Here is a 26,039-nt window from a genome sequence, read left to right as displayed (position 1 = left end):
ACATGCACCGGGAGGAAGATGGTGAACTCGGGCAGACCTGAGTGGGGAAGCGACACACGCAGGAAATTGGGCGCACGATCTTAGTGAATCGCGCTGGAGTCCATGATCGTCGGAGAACGCACAGCGGGAATCGCGCAAGCGACAGGTAAGTAAATGTGCCCCCATCTTTGTTATCTAGCAATAGCGCTGCCTTTATATATGGACTGGGTCTGGTATTGCAGCATAAACTAATTCACTTGAATAGGCCTTAGCTGCAATGCCAAACATGCCCCATAGACTAGAGTTTTGGAACAGATCCTCATTGCTTAATTGGACCACACCTTAAATTTGAAGTGACCTTTAATTTATAGCAATCCTATAGATTTGTCTCATCATACCTTTGTGAATGTAGTTAGTAGCAACAGAATTGTAAGAAATAAATTTATATTCCAGGACTGTAGATTTTACAAATGCACGAGGGGTGAGTCCTCACACTGCTGTGCTCTCTGCATTGAGCCACTTCATAGCTCCTCCCCCTCCTCTGAGTGACTTGTGCAATGTACAACAAGAGGAGGAGAGGTGAAGGGTGCTGTGGAGCAGACAAAAGAGCTCAGAAGTGTGAGCACAGAGTGCTGCAATCTTAGAATATAAGCCTATTTTTCACAGTCCTGCTGCTACTTAAAAAGCAGTGCCCGTGAGAGACAGAGAAATGTAGTAATGTTCATTTGTCCTGCTTATCTTCCAAATGGTTGAGCAGCTTAAAGAGACTCTCACCAGCAAGAATGATTCGACAAAAGCTAACTGACCTATCTGATACGACTACTGTGCTCTCGCCCATTACCAAAATGAAGGGAGTGATTGGAGAAGTCAATCATAGCAACACTAGAACTATGTATGTTTAGGTTCTGTCCTTATTGTTTAAGAACAGAGAGCATTTTTCAAGTTTTACGTAAAGTTGCTTTTAACCGAAAAATAATGTACAACGTTTAAAAAGTTAATGATGTAAATTGCTATTGCTGTGAGGTCCCAAAAAGAGTAGCAGAGATAGAAGTGACAATGGAGCCTATTTCCACAAGAAAGTAAGATGTAGATAACAGGGTTGTGGAGTTGGAATCAGCCATTTTGGTGGAGTCGGAGTTGTGATAAAATGGACTGACTCAAACTCCGTAAATATATAATAAATTATAAAACATATCCTTTAAATGTCTGTTCTATTCCTGATCTAAAGGATTTAGGACTGGGGTGATCAACACACATTGTCATACTGATCAACCGCAGTAGGATAAGATAAACGCCAGCTCACCGCTCTATCAGGGAACCCCCTCCATGCTTGGAGAACCTCCAAAAGCCTTTTAAATACACACTATCCACAAGAAGAACTCCAGCACATCCACAGAAGAAAGTAAAACTCTACAACTGCAGCCTGCATTACACTCCATCTCAGTGCTTCCAACCAACACGTTTCACCCAATTAGGACTCAACCACAGTACAGCACAAAATACCACCCCAGAAATGATAAATAGCACAGTACAGCAATACATACCACCACAGCAACCAAATACTGCATTCAAAGGAGACAATAATAGTGCAGACCCCACAGCAGATAATTATAGGACTGGAGACCCCAGAGCAGTCAACGATGATACTACTGGTCACCCCCAGAGCAAACCTATACTAATACTGGAGACCCCAAGAGTGGATAATAACTTTGGGGATCCCCAGAACAGATAACTATTAATACTGGAGACCCTCAGAGCAGACTGATAATATTGGAGAAACCAAGGGCTCCTCTTCTGCTCCCTACACCACACTGTAGCTTCTTCTCACCTCTGTGTTCCATGCCGGTTCTATGGAAATCGAGGAGATGGATTTAAAAGTTTGGCTTATCGACTCCATATACCTGGTAGATTATACAGCTGCTCATACATATTGGCTACGGAGCTAGACTATTGTGGTCTTATTATGGATTTCTCACCTTCTAGCATGCAGAAATCTGTTTGTAGTCTGAAGTCTCACTATCGGGAGGGTTTCCCTTTATATCAAATATAGTTTGGCAAACTTACTCTTTGTAAGTTATAATGTAATGCTTTGCTTTATCTTGCGCTGTCCAATAGAGCCAACTACCAGCTCCCATGCCAATGGACTATTCCAAAACTTGTAAGCAATGGCAACAGTGGAAACACAGAGCCATCTGCTTCCAGATCTGTGCCCTTTTGTTTGCAGTGCGCGTAACAGCTGATTGGTGCGCAGAACTAGTGTTGACCCCAACCAATGTATTATTGATGAGAGGCCATCAATAGTAAATCCTGGCCAACTCCCCCAATGGCAGCTGGACCCAAATGGACTGCTGAACCATCTAAGAAGTATATGGATGGGTGGTCTCAACAGCACCTGCCAGCGGCATTAGGTGACTTCAATGCACCCATTTCCTTTGATCTCATAGTTTTCCAGAGGGGACTGGAAAACTAACTCTCCCCATTAGGAATACATAGTACATTTCCAAAGAGAACCAGAAAATGGGTTAATCGTTAAAATAAATAAATAAATAACATTATAAGCGTAATCAGTATGGGTTGAAATTAAAAATGCAAGAAAATTGTTGCCCGAGGTTAAAAAAAAGGCACTTTTCTTGTCAAGGGGTTTGTAGTAGTAATCACCAACACCCTTGACCATGTTAAGTATAATATCAAGGTGATACAAAGATGAAATTAGGGAAAATATGCAAATATCTCTTTTGGACTTTTATTACAAAATGAATACATGTAAAATTCCAATTAATAAAACCCTGCACCAAATTACGTCCCCAAATTACGTCCCCAATTCGTCATTTCCATAATCAGGCATGAAAGTGTTTCCACAAGCCAGGCTGGTTAATTAGCATAAATAAAATTAAAGTTGAGGAGGAAAAAAAAAAATGTTATCAGTTCACGCTGAGTATTTGTCATACCAAATGCTCTCCATTTAATTATGTATATGGTACTTTTTCCGCCAAGTTAAACTGTGCTACAATGCATTTTTAATGTTCTGTGTAAGGAGCAGTAAATTGGAAGGTTACATGAAGTAGGGGCTTATGTGGGAGTTTAAACAGAAACGTGAAACAATTTCGGCAAATCACCTTCAGAGAAATTCGAGTCTAAAAGATATGAGGTGTTACACGCTGCACAATTTATCTACACGATAATGCATCTAATACATGGACAAAAAACTCAACCTTCAGATATTGTATATATTGCATTAATTACCTTACTATTGTTATAAATAACTTAAAGTTAAACTTTAGCTTAAAAGATACAACTCAGGATAGGGTATACATGTCTGTACTCTGGAGGTCTGAACACTGGCATCTTCATTGATATAAATAGATCATTTAGACAGTAATTGTCCTGGCAACCAGGTTCGGCTCCAGGTTTCAGTAGGCTCCTGGGGGACAGAGCCTCAGTGGGCCCCTTTACAGTGAACTCACGTGGCGGCATCAAAAATTCGGAAACTAAAACAGTCTCCTGTTCCCTAAAATATTCCCTGGTTTACCCTACAAAACAGCCCCCCTCATGGTTATTTTATATACAGCACCCTCACACCATATGGATTCATTAGATACAACCATGGATTCTTCTGTACAGCCTTATGGGGGACCCCCAAGCAGCTCTGGGCCCCAGTGCTAGCCCAGTGCTGGCTCCGGCCCTTCTGGCAACCCAGTAGAAGTAAAGGGGCACTTGCATAATTCATCAGTGTGTAGAATGACATAATTTCCAGTCATGTGATGACTTTTATTTTGCACTCTCTAGGACAGTGATGGCGAACCTTTTAGAGCCTGAGTGCCCAAACTTCAACCAAAAGCCACTTATTTATTGCAAAGTTCCAGCACAGCAATTTAAGCAGTGATTTATTTCTCCTTGTTCTTTGACAACTTTCAAACGTTCAGCCTCCTATAGACACCAACACAGTTGAAAGGAGGAGGGCAAACTCGCCTATCATTGTAGGAAGATTCTGCAGGAAGATTCTTTGAGTTCTGTCTAGTGAACTTCATGCTGGGGTGATGGCCTGGGTGCCCACAGAAAGGGCTCAGAGTGCCGCCTCTGGCACCAGTGCCATAGGTTCGCCACCACTGCTCTAGGATATTTCATCTATTGTATCCAATGGTCTCTTAGGTTGTAGCTGGAGACCTAGCTGCAGTGACTCACTGCTCCTTCTGTCTGCGAGCAAGAAAGAATTCAGCAAAGTGAAATACAAAAGGAGAAGAAAAGGGTGAAAAAAATGTACTATGGATTTATGTAAAATTTGTTGATTAACATGACCTCAATCTTCAAAAGGTATTGGCCAGGTAAAACAATGGTCAGGTAAAAGTTTTAGGGGTTTTATATTTACAGACCTCTATCTCCTAGATAGAGGATAAAGGTCTGATAGTGAGGATTCTACCGCCAAGACCCCTAGAGCATGGAAAATGGATTGGCTGCTCCGCACAGACTAGGACTTCTTGGAAGTTCAACCAATTTCAATGGTTGAACTTATATTTATAGCCTCCTGGGTGATCACTATAAAACGCAGATAAGTTCCCCCTCAAAAAGACATTTATTCCCTATAAATTGTATTTATTGAGAAAACTGCTTTAACAACAATCATTTAGGAGTTCTGATCAAGGCTTCACGCACATGAACGTGTTTCATAGATGTCCGGTATTTCAATGGCTACCACACGGCCCCATGTATTTCAATTGGCTCATACACACAACCATGATTTTCACGCTCCGTGTACGAGCTGATTGCCCAAGCTGCAAAACTAAGAGCATGTCCTATTCCTTCCCAGGTTTGGGCAGTCGTTTTCTATTGTCATCGGTGCATAAGCGGATCTCACACGTTGATGACACATGGGCCACAATAGCCGCCATTGCACATGTGCTAGTGCCTCATTTCCTTCTGGAAAGAAGCTGCTTTTTACTCTTTTGTCCAATGGTCAGACAAAAGGGTTGATCACTTTCGTGAAAGATCTTTCATCCATAAACAATTTATCCTTTGGTAAACATTGAAGAACGATCATTTGTCCTGCAGTTGTCATTAGAAACATATTGTAGGTCTCTACGACTGAATGGACTACAACTTTCTCACCAGACAATCAACAGGTGTTCAACTATTAAGCTGCTTGTATACAGTGGGGCACATTTACTAAGGGACTGCACACCACATTTCCATTGGGTTTCCCGACTATATCCGATTTGCGCTGAATTTAACAAGGGTTCTTGGCGCACGCAATCGGATTTTGGCGCAATTGCGCCGACTTTCATGCAACACAAATTGGGGGGCGTGGTCGGACAACCCGACTGATTCGGGCTAAGCGCGGTATTTAAGATTCAAATTGTGTCGCAAGACATGCACTTACATACACCTGAAGAAGAATGAACTCCGGCGGACCTGAGCGGGGGAAGTGACACATGCAGGAAATTGGACGCACAATCTAGTGAATCGCACCGGACTTCATCCTCGTTGGACAACGCAGCTCGGGGATTGCGACAGGACCGGGTAAGTAAATGTGCCTCATTGTGTATGTCCACCTTTAGTTGAATACCATCGGAGACAACCATTCCATACTGAACTTGCACGGAGATGGTATTACTGCATGGACCAAGCCAACCCTTGGCACCTTGGTGTACCCAAAAGCAGGTAAGACTTGGGGTAAGGAGTCTGGAAATGATAAGCATACAGTACACGCTGTCACGGTCATACACACTTTCAGTAGATAGTTGCGGGTACCAAATCAAGGGCAATGTTCAGAAGAATCAGTCAACGTAATTATCTCAGGACCAGCATTTGTCTGGATAATACCACCGTTTTGCTTACAACTTTCTTGAAGATTCAGGCTCTCCAAGTGTATTCTGACATCAACACTACATATTTAGTGGATCCATACATATAACAAATGTCTTCTACAGAATACTCTGTAATCCCAACTTAATTTACTACAATAAAATAATAATTATTGATAGTTTACCACCGTTCAGTTAAACAGCTATTAAACTAAAGCAGTTAATGTCCGCTCTAGTCATTTCTATGTGCCAGGCTTCCTGTGCAAATAGCATTATACAAGAATAAATAATAATTATTTGATTGCAGCCTGTTATTTACTTCTGCTCCTGCTCTGCTTCATAAGACTGTGCTATAGTCAGAGCTGGGGTGGGATGCCATTAGTTTTATTTACTGCTATTTCAGTGAATTCTATTCTGTAAACAGTGTAAGTTACCGTAGAGTTCTGCTCGTAGCATTTTGTGGAGGCGCCTAAGATTCCAGAACACAGATTATTGGTTGGGGAACCAGGAGAAAGGAGGGAAGAAAAAGGGCAGGTTCAAGTGCAGATCTGCATATATAATAATGTACATGGTAGTCGCTAATTAAGGTTCAACTTATCAGACCCTTGGTTCATGCAGATCAATATATAATGCTATGAGAAATGATGCAGCAAGGTCAGACCAGGGGCAATGTTCCAGCAGGAGTAGCCCAGTGCAGAACTGAACTTGCCAAATTGGTCCCTGTCCCCTAATCAACCTACCAATACGTTTTGGAGTGTGGGAGGAAACCGGAGGACCCAGAGGAAACCCATGCAAACGCGCAGAGAACATACAAACTCTTTGCAGATGTTGTCCTGGGTGGGACTTGAACCCACTACCCCAACGCTGTAGTGCTTATTACAAAGCCACTGTGCTGCCCCCGATGGTGAACACCAATAACAAACAGGTAAGATCTTACCAAGTCATGTAGTTTGCTGCAGGGCAGGAAGTGGCATAGACCATTTTATATAGCGGGTCACGCTCTGTGGACAGCCAAGGGCATAATTTGCTACTGTCCTCAGCTGATTACACCTAGTTGTCAATTGATTCAGAAACTTCTTAAAGCCTCGGTACAATGCAGGGCACTTATGTCATATTATGGGAATACAAGTGTATCCTGTTTGATATGGTCACACAATTCCTCTGTGACTTCTTATAGTCAGTAGTGGGGACATAATACTATTCAGTCTTTTATTATCTACTCCTAAATTCCATTCACTTTATTTTAGGCCATTGCTTAGTATTGTATATCTGAGCTTCATGTACAGGCAGAGGTAAAGTATAGAGCACCGAGAATAGCCCTCAAATCGTGAGTTATTGTGACATGTACTTCCTGTCCATTCCTCCTTAACGACACATTTAGATGCTAAAGCCGTCAGCCAGATGCCAGGCAGCTTCTCTGTAATGTAAACTGAGTGGGAATGCAACACAGTTACTAAGGAATATTTATTGACTGATCTGGAGGTCTGAGCTACTATTAATTCTCCAATTTGGGGTTCTCATTTTAGTTTTGGGTTGTTTTTGTTTGGAGTTCATCTTACCGATTGTCTGAGATGGGGGTTTGCATTATCAATAATTCTCTGAACTGGGTTCCAAAATTATTATTTGTCGGGTTTGGGGTCTGCATTATTATTAGTTCTTTGATCTGGGGTTTGCATTATTGAAAGCGGTCAGCCACCTATAACAAAATTTAACAAGGTAAGTATAAGACTCTTATACGGTCACCCATATTATTCCTACTCCTTTAGTGTTCACTGCCAGGAGACCCACGAGGCGGCAGGGCTTCCTTTGAAGTTCTGTGTAGAGCGGGTAATTAAATTACTGCACTTCCCCCTCCATCCGCTGAAAACTGGCAGAACATGGGACGTAACAGGTAGTCCTCAGTCCTGCTCCTCAGTGGTCTTTAACAGGGTAATAATTATGTAGGTGACCCTATTACGGTCTTATAGATACGCTGTTTAATTTTCGTATAAGTTGCCAACCCCTTTATTTGATTTGCATCTCTAATATGAATTCTCAGATCTGGTGTTTATTTATAGTTTGGTCTGGGGTCTACATTATTCATTGTCTGACACTTCTAGGGTGGTATTTTGTGCTGCAGTCAGTGTGGTAGTTGGTGCTTCTAGAGTGGCTTTTTCAATTGTGGCCCCTTGTAATGCTGTAATGTTACCCTCAGACTAAATAAGCTTGTCACCCCCTCCCCCCCCTTCATATAAAATAATGTATTTTAACTGTTGTAGAGCACATTTGGAGAGAATAAAAATTCTAGCAATAAGATTAAAATCTAAACACAGTTGTTAAAAATATGGTTCGTGCATAAAAACATAAATCTTGTCTGGGAAAATACTACACATTTTTATTACCGTAAGTTTTTTTATATTTCTGGGAAGATACAGAACAACAAAAAATGTATCAAGCTGGTTTTCAATATATGGTACAAATATAAAAGGCTACCCTACATTATTTCCAAACAGGAACACTTCCTATACATGAGCCTCACAATATTTAAATATTAAACACTAGAGGGCATTAAAGAATTGCACAAGAGCCCAACAAAATAGAGGAACCCTCTACCCCCATTTTCTACTTTCTGCCTAAAATCCATAAGAACTCCAAACAACCCCCCGGACGCCCCATCATTTCAGGCATTAATTCCCTCACAGCCAATTTGTCACACTACGTAGATTTATTCCTACAAAAATATGTCAAGAAACTAAAATCATTTACGCTAGACACCTCGGATCTCATCAGACATGTCCTAACGTTACCATGGGAAGATTCCTATATATTTCTGACTATGGACATCTCGTCTCTCTATACTGTTATACCACATGATCTAGGAGTTAATGCTATCTCACATTTTCTCAGAAACGATCCAGACATGTCAGATACCCAAAGTAACTTTATTCTCACTGCCATCACATTCATTCTCTCTCATAACTATTTCTCTTTTCATGAACAAATCTACATTCAACAGCGAGGTACCGCTATGGGCAGCAAATTCGCCCCCAGTTACGCCAACCTTTACGTGGGCCTTTTCGAAAAACTTAATATCTTCTCCCATCCTAACTTTAACAAATGTGTGACCTATAAAAGGTACATAGACGATATTTTTATAATTTGGAATGGCAGTAAAGAGGAAGCCTTAAGCTTCATAGAAAATATTAACGACAACAGCTGGGGCCTCACATTTACCTCAAATCTGGCTACCAATGAAATTGAATTTCTTGACGTCACTATATTTCATAAGAACCATCAAATTAATACAAAAACATTCTTTAAAACTGTAGATAGCAACAGTTACCTAGATTTTACCAGCAATCACTACAAAAAATGGAAAACAAACATTCCATATGGTCAGTATAAACGAATAAGACGCAACTGTACCACAAATAAAGACTTTGAAGAACAAAGCAAAATCTTAAGTGACAGGTTCAAGGCTAAAGGTTATCCTCCCCCCTTAATCTCATCAGCTCTCACCAAGGCCGGTACCCTTAGCCAAAGTGATTGCCTTAAGACGAGAGAGAAAACAACCGAGAATCCAACTAATGATGTGAATTTCATCACTACTTTCTCAGATGATGGGGCAGCAATCAGGAGAGTTCTCAAAAAACACTGGGGCCTACTCCTTCACGACCCCCACCTCAAAAACATCGTACCGAACAACCCTAAGATCACTTTCAGAAGGTCACGCACCCTGAAAAATATATTGGCTCCCAGTCGCTTACGCACCACCAAACAGAACACTACTTCCTCTTCATTCTTTCCCAAAATTTTGGGTAGCTACAGGTGTGGCCACAAGCTATGTAAATGCTGCGAAACAATCAGTCACAGGAAAACAACATTTACATCCAATAACTCTGGCGAGATTTTTAAGATTAACCATTTCCTGAATTGTAGCTCCAACTACGTCATTTATCTAATTGAGTGTAGTTGTAAACTTCAATATATTGGTAGAACCATCCAACCACTGAGGGAGCGTTTAAATAAACACAGAAGTAATATCTGTAACGGTTTCCTCTTGCACAGTATATCTAGACATGCTGCCCAACACCACCAACGCAACTACAGGGATTTCAGCATTACCCCTATCGAACATATCCCCCCGTCCACTCCCCATAGGTACAACCATCTTACCAAACGGGAAATGTACTGGATCTACAAGCTCCACACTCTAGCTCCAGCCGGTCTCAATGAAAGCTTAGAAAACATTTTTTGACCGCTTCCACCTCTACCAGTCAACCCATCAATAAATTTATCTGATATAATACATGATCTTGTATTTACACCATTGTACCTACCCAATGTCGACATTGTACATTCCCTTGTGTATTTTTGATACATTGTATTTTATTGCCATTTTGATGCATCTTTATACATTTACAATTTTTTTACTAGCCTGTTATTCAATTGTTGTTATGCTGTATTGAATCATTTCTATTCCCATTTGTCTCCCTTTCCCCCCCCCCCCCTCTCTCTTTTTATGCTCCCCTACACCTCCTCTGCTATAGTCTCATCCTCTTCTCATTACCCGTACAGGGGGCGCACACTTGCGCATACTTGTATACCTATCCCCACCTCACATACATTCATTCGCATCGCCAGTGTCTTCCCGCACTGCGCATGCGCCAGGTCCTCATCGCGGCCGCGAGCGGCCTCTCCTTACCGCGCATGCGCCAGTTTTTCGCTTTGCGACTACGCATGCGCCAGTCTTCCGCCACGGCCGCTAGTGGCCATGTCCGCACCGCGCATGCGCCAGTTTCGCCTTGCGACTGCGCATGCGCCGGCGTCCTCGAGCGCCATAAATACAGTGAGCATACCAGTCCCCAGCTAATCAGCAGCATCTTCTCCTCATCTATCCAATCAGCTTGTAAGTACATATTTTTCAGTACTACTAACACTCTTTGGATTCTATATATAATATAGCATATAATCTATATAATAATATCCATCCCTATGTCTCTTATGTGACTAGTCATTGAATATATCCTTATATCTATCTCTTTACCGTTCCACCACTTCTGCCTATGTACTATATCTCCTTAGTACCACCCATTATACTGCTTTTTACACAATCTCAACTCATGCTCCATTTTGCTGAGTACTATATATTCTTTATTTTATGAAATTTTTATAGACTTTTTCATTGTATATATTGTATATGTTTTATTGTATGTTTTAGCTATGGTCTGACGAAGGGAGTGTCTCCCGAAACGCGTAACCATTGGATTTCTTTTACTGCTGTATCTATTAAAAGTACACATAAATCTTCCAATTACTGTATACTACTGAATTATTGTATACCTCTCACCTCCTAATCTGGTTGGTAGCGCACCCGCACATACTCCAAAACCTTTTTTCCTCTCCACTATACACACTATTACGGTTTCCGTTGGATACCGGTCATTGGAGTAAGTGGGAGCCGCTCAAGACACCAGTACTGGAGACCCGATCAAAGTAGTGGACACCCTCTTTCCCTCCTTTTGTACTGCACTTTTACAAGTGCTCAACAGGTGAGCACATTCTATACTTACCTTTTTACTTCCCCGACGATATCACGCGAGGCGCCGTCCTCCTTGTTGTCCTTTTTGTTCTCCTACTTTCAACCGTATATGGAGGCTGGTGGTGTTTATTCTAAAGGTTGAAAGGATAATTTTATCTAGAAGATCTAAGAAACCCCTTTCCAACACTGGCTGTATATACTGCAAAATCGCAAAGTGATCGCCATGTTGTATTTTTAAAATTAAAAAAACCTTGCTTTGCAAGTGAAACCGGCTTACAATACCCCAGTTTCACTGCTCAAGCGCCGTAGGTTTGCACATGTGCAATGAAGTCAGGGCATTAACCTGCCTTTACTTGTCATATCAGGAGAGGAGACAAGGGAACAGGATTTTTCAAAGTGCCGCATTGGATTCACATCAAGGTTAGCACAATTTTTTTTTTTCATTTTTGTTCACGTAAAGAATTCAAGTCAATTTGGGATTCTAAACCACAGGTTCGTGAGTTTAGGGTCCCAAATCGACCTCACAGGTCTTTTTTAAAGTAGTAAAGGGCATAACTTATCCCTGGGATAGGTGATCAATATCTGGTCAGCTTGGTCAGCTACTGACACCCCCAGAAATACACCAGTTCGGAGCAGTGGCAGTGCACCAGCGAGTGTTGTTTCATTCTTACAGGCCAGTGAAGTCATGTCCATTCATCATAAGACTCATTTGAAACTTGGTCCCAATAAAGTGATAGGGGCAAACTCTTTAAAAAATCTTGAATTCTAGATGTCAGACCCTCTGATTTTTGGAATCCCTATTTGAAAGAAAAGTGGAGGTTAGGAAACCAGGGTAACAAAACAGACAATATTACTGGTAGCATATCCATAAAATAGGGATCCAAAGCCCCCACTGATCAGGAGACCTGACCCTTTCACACTCCTTTTAACAGTATTCTACCTACTAAAACAAAAACTGCAAAAAATCTAAAATAAAGCAGCAGTCTACAGCTAAGGGGCCATAGATATTGCACGTTCCCTGACTCCAATGCACAGCTGCTGCGATTCACTAAGATCGTGCACCCGATATCCTGCATCTGTTGCTTCCCCGATCAGGTCCGCCGGAGTTCACCTTCTTCTTCCCGGTGCATGTAAGTGCTTGATCTTGCGACACAAATTCAAAGTTAAATCCCACGGTTTGTCCGAATCAGTCAGATCGTCCGACGTCCCGCCCCCGATTTCTGTTGCATGAAAGCCAGCGCTGATGCGGCAAAATCTGATTGCATGCGACACAATCCCCGGCACGATCCCCGAAAAGTTGGAAAAACCGCCGAAAATGTGCTCGCGGGACCCTTATTAAATAAACCCCATTATGTTAAAGTCTTGTGCCAAACGGGAAATTTTATCTGTGATCCATTTTACTTTTTTTTTTTTTTTTTACAATTCAACAATATGAAATTCTACAGATGACATCAAGATGCACTTTATAGAAAAAAAACGCACTGGATTAAAATGAAAAAAAAGAAGCGATTAAACTTTGGCCAAGAGATCACAGCAACAGATTAAGGGCTCACATTGGAGAATAGGGACTCTGCTTCGCTCAGAGTTTTAACTATTTATGTCCCACAGCCAAAGCCCACGCATTTTGTTTTTGTAACATAATAAGGTAGGAAGTGGCAGGGTTCCAGACATTGGCTAGAAATCTATATAGTGCGAGATGTAGCACCTGGCACATTGTGTACTGCGTCTTTCCTCCCTTCAGTCGCTTCCCAAGTGATTCAATTCCCTGGATGGGGCTGCCTATTAGCACTTCTTCTGGCTTTAATCATATACTAGCTGGGAGTTTTTCCAATGCACAGCTAAATGAAAGGGAGTGGTATACTGGGCTTTCTGCCTGCCTTTAATTTCCTTCCCAGAAAAGGTGCAATCATCAGTTAATGATCATCGGTTAAATGAATTCTACAGTAGATGTGATTTTCTTTCTTCAGTTGTGATTTCTTACTGGGAAAATAATATTATGTATCGGATGTCGGAAGCAGGAATCTGTGAGAGCAATGGGGGAAAAGCAACTGGGCATCAAGGGCCCCTAGTCAAAGGCATCAGGTCATGTGTTTGTAGTACTGCTGTAAGGGGTCTCAAAGTGGTCCTTAAATCCAAAGAGATTTATCCACAAATTATTTTCTTCAACTGCTCGGCGTATACTTTTCTGTTTGCCAACCAATGCTCGTTCACCCATCTGTCACAATTGTAACAGCCAGGGCCTTACCAGCTCTAGAGATTCATTTAATACAAATAATAATAGCTTTGCACTGTTGTGTTGCCTTCAGTACCCAAATGAATAGATTTACATGACCATTACAGGTAAAAATCTGCAAACAATATACTTAATTGGTTTTGATGGCCAATACCAGTAAAAAAGTGTAAAGGCATACAAATCTTTTTGGTAGATTACAACACATTGCCTTATAGTGCACATAGCATAGAATTTCCACAGGATCGGGGATAACAATATGATCGATCACGAGAATGGACCTTGTAGTTTGCAAGAGTGGGTGACCACTTCTCACTAATTGAATGGGACTCCCATTCTCTTGATGGAGGGGGTCCAAACTTCTGATCGCTGGGACTCCCATTCTCTTGATGGCTGGGGTCCAAACTTCTGATTGCTGGGGCTCCCATTCTCTTGATGGCTGGGGTCCAAACTTCTGATCGCTGGGACTCCCATTCTCTTGATGGCTGGGGTCCAAACTTCTGATTGCTGGGGCTCCCATTCTCTTGATGGCTGGGGTCCAAACTTCTGATTGCTGGGGCTCCCATTCTCTTGATGGCTGGGGTCCAAACTTCTGATTGCTGGGACTCCCATTCTCTTGATGGCTGGGGTCCAAACTTCTGATTGCTGGGGCTCCCATTCTCTTGATGGGTGAGGTACAGTCTTATGATCGCTGGGGCTCCCAGAAGTCAGACCCTCACCAATCAATTAGCTATGCCTTAGCTATCCTGCGGATAGGGGAAAACAATAAAATTTGGGACTACCCCCTATAAGTAATACTTTCCACGCAAACCTCATCACACCAGGAAAAAGATTCAGTCAATAACATTACGTGACAAGCTTTGAATGAAGTAGCAAAATATAATTTGTGAGTATATATAGTAGCAACAATGGATGCACAGGAAAAATGACAGGTTGGAGGAAAAAAAAATGGGTTTTGGGAAATTGACATTCCATGTTTGTATAGGCCACAGCTGAAGCCAGTGGTTGCCTGCTTCATTGATCTATCCTTAAAGGAAACATTACATTGGGAATTCTGTTTGTGACCATTAAATTCTATACATATTGGGGTATACTGCACAAAAATATTGCTATTAAGGAGACTATATACTTGTTAAACCAAAGGATCCTGTACAGAAGCATATGGAGTCTGCAAAGCTCAGCAGGGGTGGAACTTGAGGGGGCGCAGCCCTAATACCTTGATGTTTCCTATATAACACAAAATGATGAGAATTGTGCTATAAATTATATTTGAGGGCCTGGTACAGATTATACATTGAGGCCTAGCAGTTTCACATTATACACCTGTAGCTCGTTAAGATACCAAAAACATATCTACTACTTTCAGACATTGCTTCGGTTCTGAAATTGGATAAGGAAAAAGCAGAACCTTAAAAAAAGACATCAGACTTATTCAGGCCTAAGACGTGGATTACACATACTGCTAAATATAAATCCTCAGATTGTGTAAGAATAGAGGCAAATCCTACTCATAGCACAAACTGAAATTAATGATCAGCTTACAACACCAATTAACATAAAGGGGAAGCATAACAATTCAACATCCTAATTCACATGTGAATGGAACTAAAAATTAAGTAATCACATGGTGAATTTTGGCTGGTACTCCGCCGTTCTAACCTTCAGCTTCACAATAGAACTGCAGATAAAATGTTAATGTAGTACACTGCCTGCCTGAAGGCCTTGTCTATAGGATATGTTACTCTAATGACTACAATTCATAACATCTTCATATTTCTCTCCTTAAATGGCTTTATGGAACTTAGTCAATTCACGTAGCTCCACAACGGTTTATATTAGTTTTACCATGCTTAAAAATGAACAGCCCATCTGTAGACAGGGCAGTATAAGTGATTGGAGTGAAGACCTTTATTATACAAAAGCGTGTGATTGATGAGCAAACCATGTTGTGTGGGTGCTTGAGAAGTACAAAGCTCACTCAGGAACCCTCCAAATGAAAATGGTACAGGGTGATAGACTTGGGGGACCTGAATGCCTGATACCTGTAATAGTGCATTTACACCTTAACTATAGGATTGGACAAATTAGAATTCAACAGATTTATTCCTAGATCTGCTATAAGGGAAACTGTTGTGGATTCAGCTGGTGCTTTAAATGTTTTGCACCAAGATTCCAGGATTTTAATTTATTTTCCAGAGGTCTGCATTAAATGGTTAGTTTCCCTCATTGGACGGCTTCTTTGAAAAGAACTTACCACCTTTCCCAACATGATTACTTAAGTAAATACATGAAATTTTGGATCATATATGTTGGGCAGTTCCCTTGTTATTCCTCAAAGAATTTTTTAGTTGTTAGCCAAGTGGAGTTACTGAACAGGATATCAAATGAACACAATTTTCATTAGAGAGTTGGGTTAAATAGATTAACAGGTCAGTAGGCAATGCATATTCATGATGGCGTCTTCTTCAGGGAATGGAGCATGGGGTCTCACACACAGTAGCAAGATCCCATAACTATATTTGGCCTGAAGTAGATGCCAGTCTGGTGTCAAAACATGTTCCCTACTGACATGTTGATCTAATAAACACAACTTTATGTTAGTTTTATATCCTGCTTTGACATTCATCTTGACTTGGTAGGGCACCACTACCCCTGTTCCTTTTACAACTCTACTTTCTACAAATGTTTGGACAACCTCTACAGTGCCCTAAGCAAGAGAGTTTGAAACAACCTAAAAAAAGATATCAATATTAAATGTTAAAAGCACAATACTTCTCAGGGGAGCACTTGGGTTACGAACCAGTACCAATGTCCATGTCTTGAAAAAAAATCTCTCAAGTTCTTCACAGGTGACATGGTCTCCAAATCCGTTCCACAAGACTTCTTTTGTTGGAGTGGATAAACACTCATGCAGATTTCACAGTTGTGCTGCGTTCTCCAATTCCCGACAGTTCTCCAGTGATAGAGATTTCCTAGTTGGGGGGCCTTTGCACAGAAAACTGAGGGGCAGGGGTGTAACTTGAAGGGGTGCAGGAGGTGCGGTCACAAACAGGCACAAGAGGTTTAGGGGGCCCATAAGGAGTCTCATATAAAAGGACTAGTACTATAAACCATACGTCATAGTTTCAAGCTACGCCACTGCTGAGGGGAACTGGGGAAAGCAGCACAACTGTGAAATCTCCTCCACTCCAACAAGAAGATTTGGAGTACATATCACCTAGAATTAAATTGAGAGATCCTGTGGTTGAAAACTTGGATCTATATAGAACCTAAAAGGTAAACTACCGTACACGGACTTAGAATAGCTCCACCAGATAAGAAGGACTACATCACCACCCCACATATCCATCTTATCTGCACCATGAGGCGCCTCTTTCTTCTATTTTTCTAGAAATTTATCTTTATTATTTTATTGAAATTACTAAGAACCATTACCTTTATTTCCATGTATTGAACATAATACATAATAAAAGTTACAGGTTATTCAGTCCTCAATTCTCCATTTTCTAGATTCATTAAAATGGCAACATAAATGTATTTAACAATTACGGGGCAAAATAAGATGAAATATTTAAAGAGCATTATTGGTCTCCAAAGCCAAATAAAGGAAACAGAAGCAGTTGCCAGGTCACAATCAATTACTCTGTTAGATCTTAGGCCCAATGGCTTTTGGTAGGCAAGAAAAATACAACATTGAGAGTTTTTTTACTCACCACAAAAACAAGCCGAAATGTCACGTTCAGTTCAGAGAAAGGTTACACATCTTCTACCGGGAAATGGTAACGTAAACAAACAAGGTCGGAGAATGTAGAGAAATTTATTCAAAAACTATAAAACCAAGGAATATCTTGAAGTTGTGCCTTGTCATTGACCTCAGCCACTAGCACAATTTATACAACGTACAATGTCTTAATAATTCTACCAACACAAAGATGAAAAAAATTGGGGTTATTAAGTTTAGAAAACAGACGGCTGTACAAATACCTGAACGGACAGTACAAGGATCTCTCCGAAGATCTTTTTATACCTAGGACTGTGACCAAGACAAGGGGGCATCCTCTGCACCTAGAGGAGAGGCGATTCTACCATCACCATAGACAGGGGGCATCCTCTACACCTAGAGGAGAGGCGGATCTACCATCACCATAGACAGGGGGCATCCTCTACACCTAGAGGAGAGGATGTTCTACCATCACCATAGACAGGGGGCATCCTCTACACCTAGAGGAGAAGTGGTTATTCCATCACCATAGACAGGGGGCATCCTCTACACCTAGAGGAGAGAAGGTTCTACCATCACCATAGACAGGGGGCATCCTCTACACCTAGAGGAGAGGCAGTTCTACCATCACCATAGACAGGGGGCATCCTCTGCACCTAGAGGAGAGGCGATTCTACCATCACCATAGACAGGGGGCATCCTCTACACCTAGAGGAGAGGAGGTTCTACCATCACCATAGACAGGGGGCATCCTCTACACCTAGAGGAGAGGAGGTTCTACCATCACCATAGACAGGGGGCATCCTCTACACCTAGAGGAGAGGCGATTCTACCATCACCATAGACAGGGGGCATCCTCTACACCTAGAGGAGAGGCGATTCTACCATCACCATAGACAGAGGGCATTCTCTACACCTAGAGGAGAGGAGGTTCTACCATCACCATAGACAGGGGGCATCCTCTACACCTATAGGAGAGGAGGTTCTACCATCACCATAGACAGGGGGCATCCTCTACACCTAGAGGAGAGGAGGTTCTATCATCACCATAGACAGGGGGCATCCTCTACACCTAGAGGAGAGGTGGTTCTACCATCACCACAGACAGGGGGCATCCTCTACACCTAGAGGAGATGCGATTCTACCATCACCATAGACAGGGGGCATCCTCTACACCTAGAGGAGAAGTGGTTATTCCATCCCCATAGACAGGGGGCATCCTCTACACCTAGAGGAGAGGGGGTTCTACCATCACCATAGACAGGGGGCACCCTCTACACCTAGAGGAGAAGTGGTTATTCCATCCCCATAGACAGGGGGCATCCTCTACACCTAGAGAAGAGGCGGTTCTACCATCACCATAGACAGGGGACATCCTCTACACCTAGAGGAGAAGTGGTTCTTCCAACACCATAGACAGGGGGCATTCTCTACACCTAGAGGAGAGGAGGTTCTACCATCACCATAGACAGGGGGCATCCTCTACACCTAGAGGAGAGGAGGTTCTACCATCACCATAGACAGGGGGCATCCTCTACACCTAGAGGAGAGGAGGTTCTATCATCACCATAGACAGGGGGCATCCTCTACACCTAGAGGAGAGGTGGTTCTACCATCACCACAGACAGGGGGCATCCTCTACACCTAGAGGAGATGCGATTCTACCATCACCATAGACAGGGGGCATCCTCTACACCTAGAGGAGAAGTGGTTATTCCATCCCCATAGACAGGGGGCATCCTCTACACCTAGAGGAGAGGGGGTTCTACCATCACCATAGACAGGGGGCACCCTCTACACCTAGAGGAGAAGTGGTTATTCCATCCCCATAGACAGGGGGCATCCTCTACACCTAGAGAAGAGGCGGTTCTACCATCACCATAGACAGGGGACATCCTCTACACCTAGAGGAGAAGTGGTTCTTCCAACACCATAGACAGGGGGCATTCTCTACACCTAGAGGAGAGGAGGTTCTACCATCACCATAGACAGGGGACATCCTCTACGCCTAGAGCAGAGGCGATTCTACCATCAACATATACAAAGGTTCTTTACTGTAAGAGCAGTGAGACTATAGACGTTCTGCTGCAGTAGGTTGTTATGGCCGACTATGTACATGTTCAAGGATAAACCTACACAAATATAACTTTTTTTTAATCAAGCTGTTGAGTACTTTAATTCTTTTTTTAAATGAAAGATCAATCACTTTTTTCACCAAAATGTATTGTATTAACTCTTATTCTACGGAGAAGGCCGAACAGGTTCATCTTTGGTCTCTACCCACATCTACGAGCAACACTTCAAAAGGACTCCTCTCTCCTCATGACCCTCTACTCCTTTTAAAGTCCTCCCTATCTTGACTTCCATCTTCCTTCAGTTTTGACCAACTTGGAAGCCCTGTGTCAGGCACTGGTCTATCATCACAGAGCTCAGCCTACTGCAGTGCCCAAGAGCCGGCTTCACAATGGCTTGCTTCCAAGTTCAACCTTCTTTTCTCCACCCTTGGACCTTCTGAAAAAAAATCCCAGCTCTACATTGTCATCTTGTCACGACCATGTCACCTTTTGTTATCCTAACGGCTGCTCTGACTTGATCATTACTTGATCAGCAATTCGTCCCATCTCAGGCTACCTGTGTATAAACATGTGCATTCTGGGGCTACAAACAACAGGCCCATGATCTGTTTGTGGTCATATTATCATCATCGTGTGAAGTTAGCTCACACACTGACGGCAGCAGAAAATGACTGTCGGAGCTACAAATACGGGCAGGAATAGGACCTGATCTACAATTTTCAGGTCGAACAGTCGGCTTATACATGGGGCCGCTGAGACCTAGGGCCCTCACTCTGATCCTTCGGCATGACTATTTTCCTTCTTTTAAGGAATCAAGTACAAGAAATGAATACTTAATTATTGATTGCTCCTACTTCTAACATACTAAACCGTTGGCTGCTATTGCATCCGGAGTTCCCAACATACCGTACTTATATAGCTGTCAAAGTCAAGATTCAGACAAATGATTGCTCGTTCATGTGTGTGGACATTTTGCCCTGGTGGTAGCTCTGACGTAAAAGAGTGGGAAGCTTAGTCATTAAGGTACAGCAGAGGCCAATTAGCTGTCAGTGTAACGTACGGGGTTGAAGCTATAATGTGTTTCCAGTGAAAGAAAGTGTCCTCCCTCAGCGTAGATAGTGAGGTCAGTGAAAATTTCCCTGGATTATTGTGGCAATACATATTAGTTGTAGTGGGTGTCAACCAAAAAAAAAAAACACAGAATAGTAAAATAAATAAATAATCATAAATGATGCAACTTACTCAAATATATTGTCCTCTAAATGTCATAGTCATGAAAGCAAAGCTACTAAGACATGTAAGAGGTCGCATCTATGGTCACCGTAATATGGCAATAATATGGTAATAGTCTGCAATAGTGGTCGCCTTAGGTAACATGTAACAGGTCCGGCAATGCAGGTGTGAACAGAGCCTAATACAGCAATAAGTAATAAATATAACATTTTAAGTATCTGTTAACCTTACGGTATCAATAAATATAAATTTGAAGTTCAGCAGCTACATGAACTAAGCCCACATTTCTTTTTCTATTAAAGGGATTTTCCAGCTATGAAAAGACTATGAGAATTGGCCTCATCTATGGTTCAGACGTTGTCCTGGGAACTGCGCTTTTTGGCACAGGAAATGTGCTCTTTCAGCCAATCAGCAGTGACCCGCCTAAGCCAATGGTTGGCTGAATAGGCACCTCCAAGCATTTCCTGTTTGAGGCGGATATCCGTGCCTGAACTGAAATTGCAGGGGATCATCGAAATAAGAGCACCATTTACTTATTGTAAATTAATCTCCAGAAAACCTTGAGCTGCATTCACAACTCGACATTCCTTACTGACATTCTGGAAGATGATCCGTAAAACAGACAGACACTGTATAATAATCTGATGTATTCAAAGCGAAATTTCCAACTTACTTGTAACTTCAGCTCTGGCCAACAATACAAGCTGTAAACGGGACTTTTGTCATATGTTGCCAATATGTCTCCGTTACAGTCCATTTACGCCTTATTTTTAGCATTAAAGTATAAAACAGAAGCAGGGATAGATGCAGATAGCACATCTGAAGAAGCAATAGCTACAAAGTGAGTTAAATAAAATCTGATTGGATATTTACAAAGTTATAGAAATTCCCCAGCAGATTTGAGCCCGGCACATAACAAGGGGGGAAATGTGTCTGGCCATCACTGTATTAAATGCCCTAAAATGGTCTCCTAGGGCAATCCTTGGCTAGTTCTACAGTACTAAGGGGTTATACCTATACAATTATTATTATTTATAGAGAACCATTAATTCCATGGCGCCATGTAATCAATAAGGGATTCGCAGACAGACATTAAGAACAAATACAAGACTACAGCGATCAGAAGACAAGTGGACGGTGGACCCTTCCCCGCGATAGCTCACAATCTATATAGTAGGGTAGTTGGAGACACAAGGTAAGGGAGAAGAGAAGTGCAGTTAATGTGTATTTTAGGGAATCTTGAACAGGTGGGTTTTAAGGTTACGTTTGAAGGATTGGAAAGTGTGGGACAGTCTGCCACATTTTTGTAGAGAGTTTCAAAGTATGGGAAATGAGAAGTCCTGGAGGTGGTTGTGAGAAGAGCAGATGGTAATAGAGTGAAGCTGAGGGTCCTGTGAGGACCGAACATTACATGTGGGACGGTATTGGCTGATGAGTTCAGAGATATATGGAGGGGACAGTTTGTGGACGGTTTTGTAAGTCATGCTTAGTATTTTAAACTGAATTCACTGTGCAATGGGTAACCATTGGAGAGACTGGCAGAGATGAGAGGCAGAGTAGAAGCAAGGAGACAGGTGGTGCTGCCAGGCAGCAGAGTTTAGGATAGATTGGAGGGGCGTTAGAGAGTTAGCTGGAAGACTACGGAGAAGAATGTTGCAGTAGTCCAAGTGGGAGATGATAAGGACATGCACTAGTAATTTGGTAGACTCTGGATTGAGGAAGGGTCAGATGAGAGAGATGTTCTTGAGATGGAGGAGGCAGGTTGTAGTAAGGGCCTGGATGTGAGGCTTAAAGGATAAGGCAGAGTCAAAGATGACTCCAAGGCAACAGACTTTGATATCGGGAGAGTGTGGAGCCAATATTGTCAATTGATTATATAGCATTCATTACATAAAAAAAATATTATATTCTGTATTCACAGCAAACAAACCCAAAGAGGAATCCATCCTGATTTTATCTCCATTAATTCTTATGACTATACTGGATTTGAAGGGAATGAAAAAAAAAGACGTATGTTTTGTGGTGATTTGCTGTCAAATACTACAAGTACCTTGTAGTTTTATTCCAATGGAAGAGAAGTTGTCAGACTCTAGGTAGTTCCTAGATTAAAAGCCCAGTCGTACGATTGACAAGGGTGCTGCATCCTAACAACATGCTACTCCGAGTCAGCGTAACCTGACTCAGATGCTCAGTCACTATCCATTAATGGAAACATTAATGGTGGCCCTAAATCTCCCAGCCATCCCAATCTCTTTGACTGATCAGACATTTTATAAATCCTATGACCATGTCAAATAATTACTTGATTGGAGAACCCCTTTAACGTATGGAGCAATGACAGTAATATCAACAATGATCTCTCTATTGTTATATATTGATGTGACAGAGCTATAATGGTAATTAAAACATAGAAGTCACCACTTAGAATAACCCCAACAAAGCAAAAGATGGGTTATCCTTAAATAATGGTAGATCAATTGTATGTGCCTCAATATACTACAATGAACAGGATTGTCCTTGAAAAATCTGTAAATGTCATACAGCTTTGATGTGATCTTATATCCATTTCTTACAATGTTTGGACCATGATTATAGACCTTCATCAGAATTATGCCCAGCCCAAAATTAACAGTAGCTTTTTCCACTTTTGCAAAACGGGCGATGATAAAAAAAAAAACAAAAACAAAAAAAAAGAGGAACATGAAACTTTTATGGAGAGCTCTGAATTTATATATTGCACAAAGTTCAGATGCAGCAGACCTGTAGCAGAGCGGAGTTGGTCTCGCCGTGCAATTTTTCACAGAACGGCACGGCAATTCTACTACACAACTCCAGGAATTATCACAATGCACAAATGACGCAGCTGCAAAAGTATCAGATGTCAAATTCAACTCTGCTACACCTAGATATTTCCCCCAACCATGTCCATAACTCAGATAAGACAACGCTTTACCCTCTACTCCTACATTATTCACACAAACTCAATCAAATGTTATCCCAATCGGCAGCGTTCACCTTGAAATCAACAGTATAAAAGGTGATGTAATAAAAAGAGGTGTGCCTAAGGAGGAGTTGGACTCACAAAAAAACATTATGGCAGTACTGTGGAAAATGACTATCCAAATTCAATGTAACGCTTTACAAACCATTACGGCACGGAAGGGCGAAAAATTGAAAAAAATAATGCCGTAATTATTTAAGCCAAACACAAAAACAGGTGGTGCAGTAAATTTAGTTTCACACTGAGATGATTTGTATCTCGATGGTTCTCAATTTTTCTGACCATTCACGAGCTGAGGTTTTCACAGTATTCATATTGATTCGTGGAATAGTAAGTGGCGAGTGGGGAGCAATGACACCCCGTTATATATATATGTGTGGAATGTGTGCCCATGTAATGTGTGTGTTTATTGTATCATTATTTTCCCCATCTATTTTACTACCTTCCATTTCTACAACCTCTAACTACAGGGACAAAGCACCTGTTTGCACAAAGCTGATCCAGGAGTGCACTGCAATACAAGGCACTGCTGCCATGATTTAGGCTTACAAAGCATAATCCCAATACATGTTGCTAATCCTATTCCAGCAGGTACCAACTCCCATTGATGGACTATGTACCAGACATATTGATTGACATCAAAGCCTTTAGGCTCCTCCAGACCCCCTGAGAAGCAACCCATCACAGAAAGTTCTCCAAGATACCTAGGCATTTGATGGAGATGGATCTAGTATACCTTCTCTATCCTATGATATGACATAAACAGAACACAGTCGCCCATGTGAAGGTGTGTCTGTTATATGGCACATACAATCCTGAACCGTTTTCTTCCTCTATACACACCCAGTAGACACAGTCATGCACAGCCAGTATTGCTCTATTGAGTATTATAATAGTGATGACAGTAATCACAAAATGTAAACAGCACAGACGTCCGTTACCTTTTTCCCTTTCTTTTTCCTATGTGCAGGCTTGGAAATTTTCTCCTTCGCTTCCTCACTCATTTTATTGGTAGAATGGAAGTAAAAGGATCGCTGCTCCTATATATTCCAACATCCAAAGCCAACAAGTGAAATAAAAAAAACCCACAGAAACCCAAAGTCCTTCTCCACGATCTGTCACAGACAAGTGCTTGCTTTGAAGCTGATGGCTCTACAGTCTTGACTTCCAGCTGCACAGACAGAAAGTGCCCATGCTCGCTGCCTAGGCTTAAAAGGGAGGAAAAAAAAAAAACTGGGAGTTTCCCCCGACACAAAAGACTATTATTCCTTTAAATAAATGAGCGTTAACCCCATCCGGCATGAACTACACTATATCCCTGAAGTCAATTGGAATAAGACTTTCGAGCCGTGCTCTCCCAACAGTTGTTTCCAGGCTTTAAATGGTATTGACGAGTACAGAACAGGAACGAGCTGCAGATTGCTGACAAGTCTGGGAAGCTTTCCTCGCTGGATGATCCGTTCTTTTCTCTCTCTCTCTCTCTCTCCCATGTACTGGAAAGTGAATGTAAATTTCACTGATTGCAGCGAGCGTCTTAAGACTAACACATGTGTTAAATGCATAAAGGCATGACAGAGAAAAGAAGAGCTCACGCTCCCTCTGCCTCCGAAGCCACTCCCAGGCTGATTCTAACAGTAGAGCCAGCAAAACAATCAAACTGTTGGGGATAATCGGCTTCCTTTTAACCATTGCCAGTTCACCTTGCCTATAGAAGCTTTATAATCATACCATGTGACTCCCCCCCCCCCTATGGATGGGAAACAACATTATCGAAAGCTACCGTGTTGTCAGAGAGAAGGCATCTACTGAGTCTTCAAGAACCATCCATTGCATTTTATGACTCTGATACCTTTATTCCGATTCCTGAAAAAAGTGGACCATACGAGTAGCGTTTTCAAAACTATTTTTGGGAAGGTCATCATAGTATCATCATAGTTTATACGGTTGAAAAAAGACACTTGTCCATCAAGTTCAAGGAAGGGAAGGGTTTGGATGAGGAAGGGATTTAGGGGAAACAATTCTATATAACATAAACATCAATGTTATTTAGGTGTAAAAAGGCATCTAGACCCTTCTTGAAGCTCTCTACTATCCCTGCTGTGACCAGCGCCCGAGTCAGGCTATTCCACAGATTGACAGTTCACATAGTAAAAAAGCCCTGTCACCTCTGGTGATGAAACCTTTTTTATCTCCAGATGGAGACACTGCCCCCTGTCTCCATCTTTTTTTTTTTTACTAAAAGATTTATTTGTTTAGGACAATGCTGTATTGTTACGAAGATACATTGACAGAATCAGGGTGTGTCATACCAATACAACCACCTAAAAATTAAAATAGAACCAAGATTTTATGGAAGTACTATCCAACCTCCTGAAGCCGTTTCCAGCTATTAATATGTACCGGTTGTAGAAGGAACAGGAACCGCTTAAAAAATAGCCGCCCTCATGGAGTCCGGTCCTGTTTTGGGGGAACAGGCCCTCT

The 26,039-nt window shown here is 41.8% G+C and overlaps 1 protein-coding gene across 2 annotated transcripts in view; it reads right to left on the bottom strand.

Annotated features, from left to right (window-relative positions):
- The window catches only part of ANK3 (ankyrin 3), a 411,799-nt gene that overhangs the window by 283,360 nt on the left and 102,400 nt on the right, over nt 1-26,039 (bottom strand). The window contains exon 1 of one of the 2 annotated variants that reach the window (XM_072129792.1): nt 24,500-25,188. The exons of the other annotated variant lie outside the window; for it this stretch is intronic. Within the exon in view, the coding sequence (XP_071985893.1) occupies nt 24,500-24,562 (63 nt within the window). The 5' untranslated portion in view covers nt 24,563-25,188. Of the gene's footprint in view, nt 1-24,499; nt 25,189-26,039 lie in introns of those variants that run through there. 2 annotated transcript variants of the gene reach the window in all.

The sequence above is a fragment of the Engystomops pustulosus genome, chromosome 11 (genome assembly GCF_040894005.1).
Source record: "Engystomops pustulosus chromosome 11, aEngPut4.maternal, whole genome shotgun sequence".
Taxonomy (NCBI): domain Eukaryota; kingdom Metazoa; phylum Chordata; class Amphibia; order Anura; family Leptodactylidae; genus Engystomops; species Engystomops pustulosus.
Note: the sequence above shows the minus strand (reverse complement) of the source record. Positions and strands in the feature narration are given on the sequence as shown.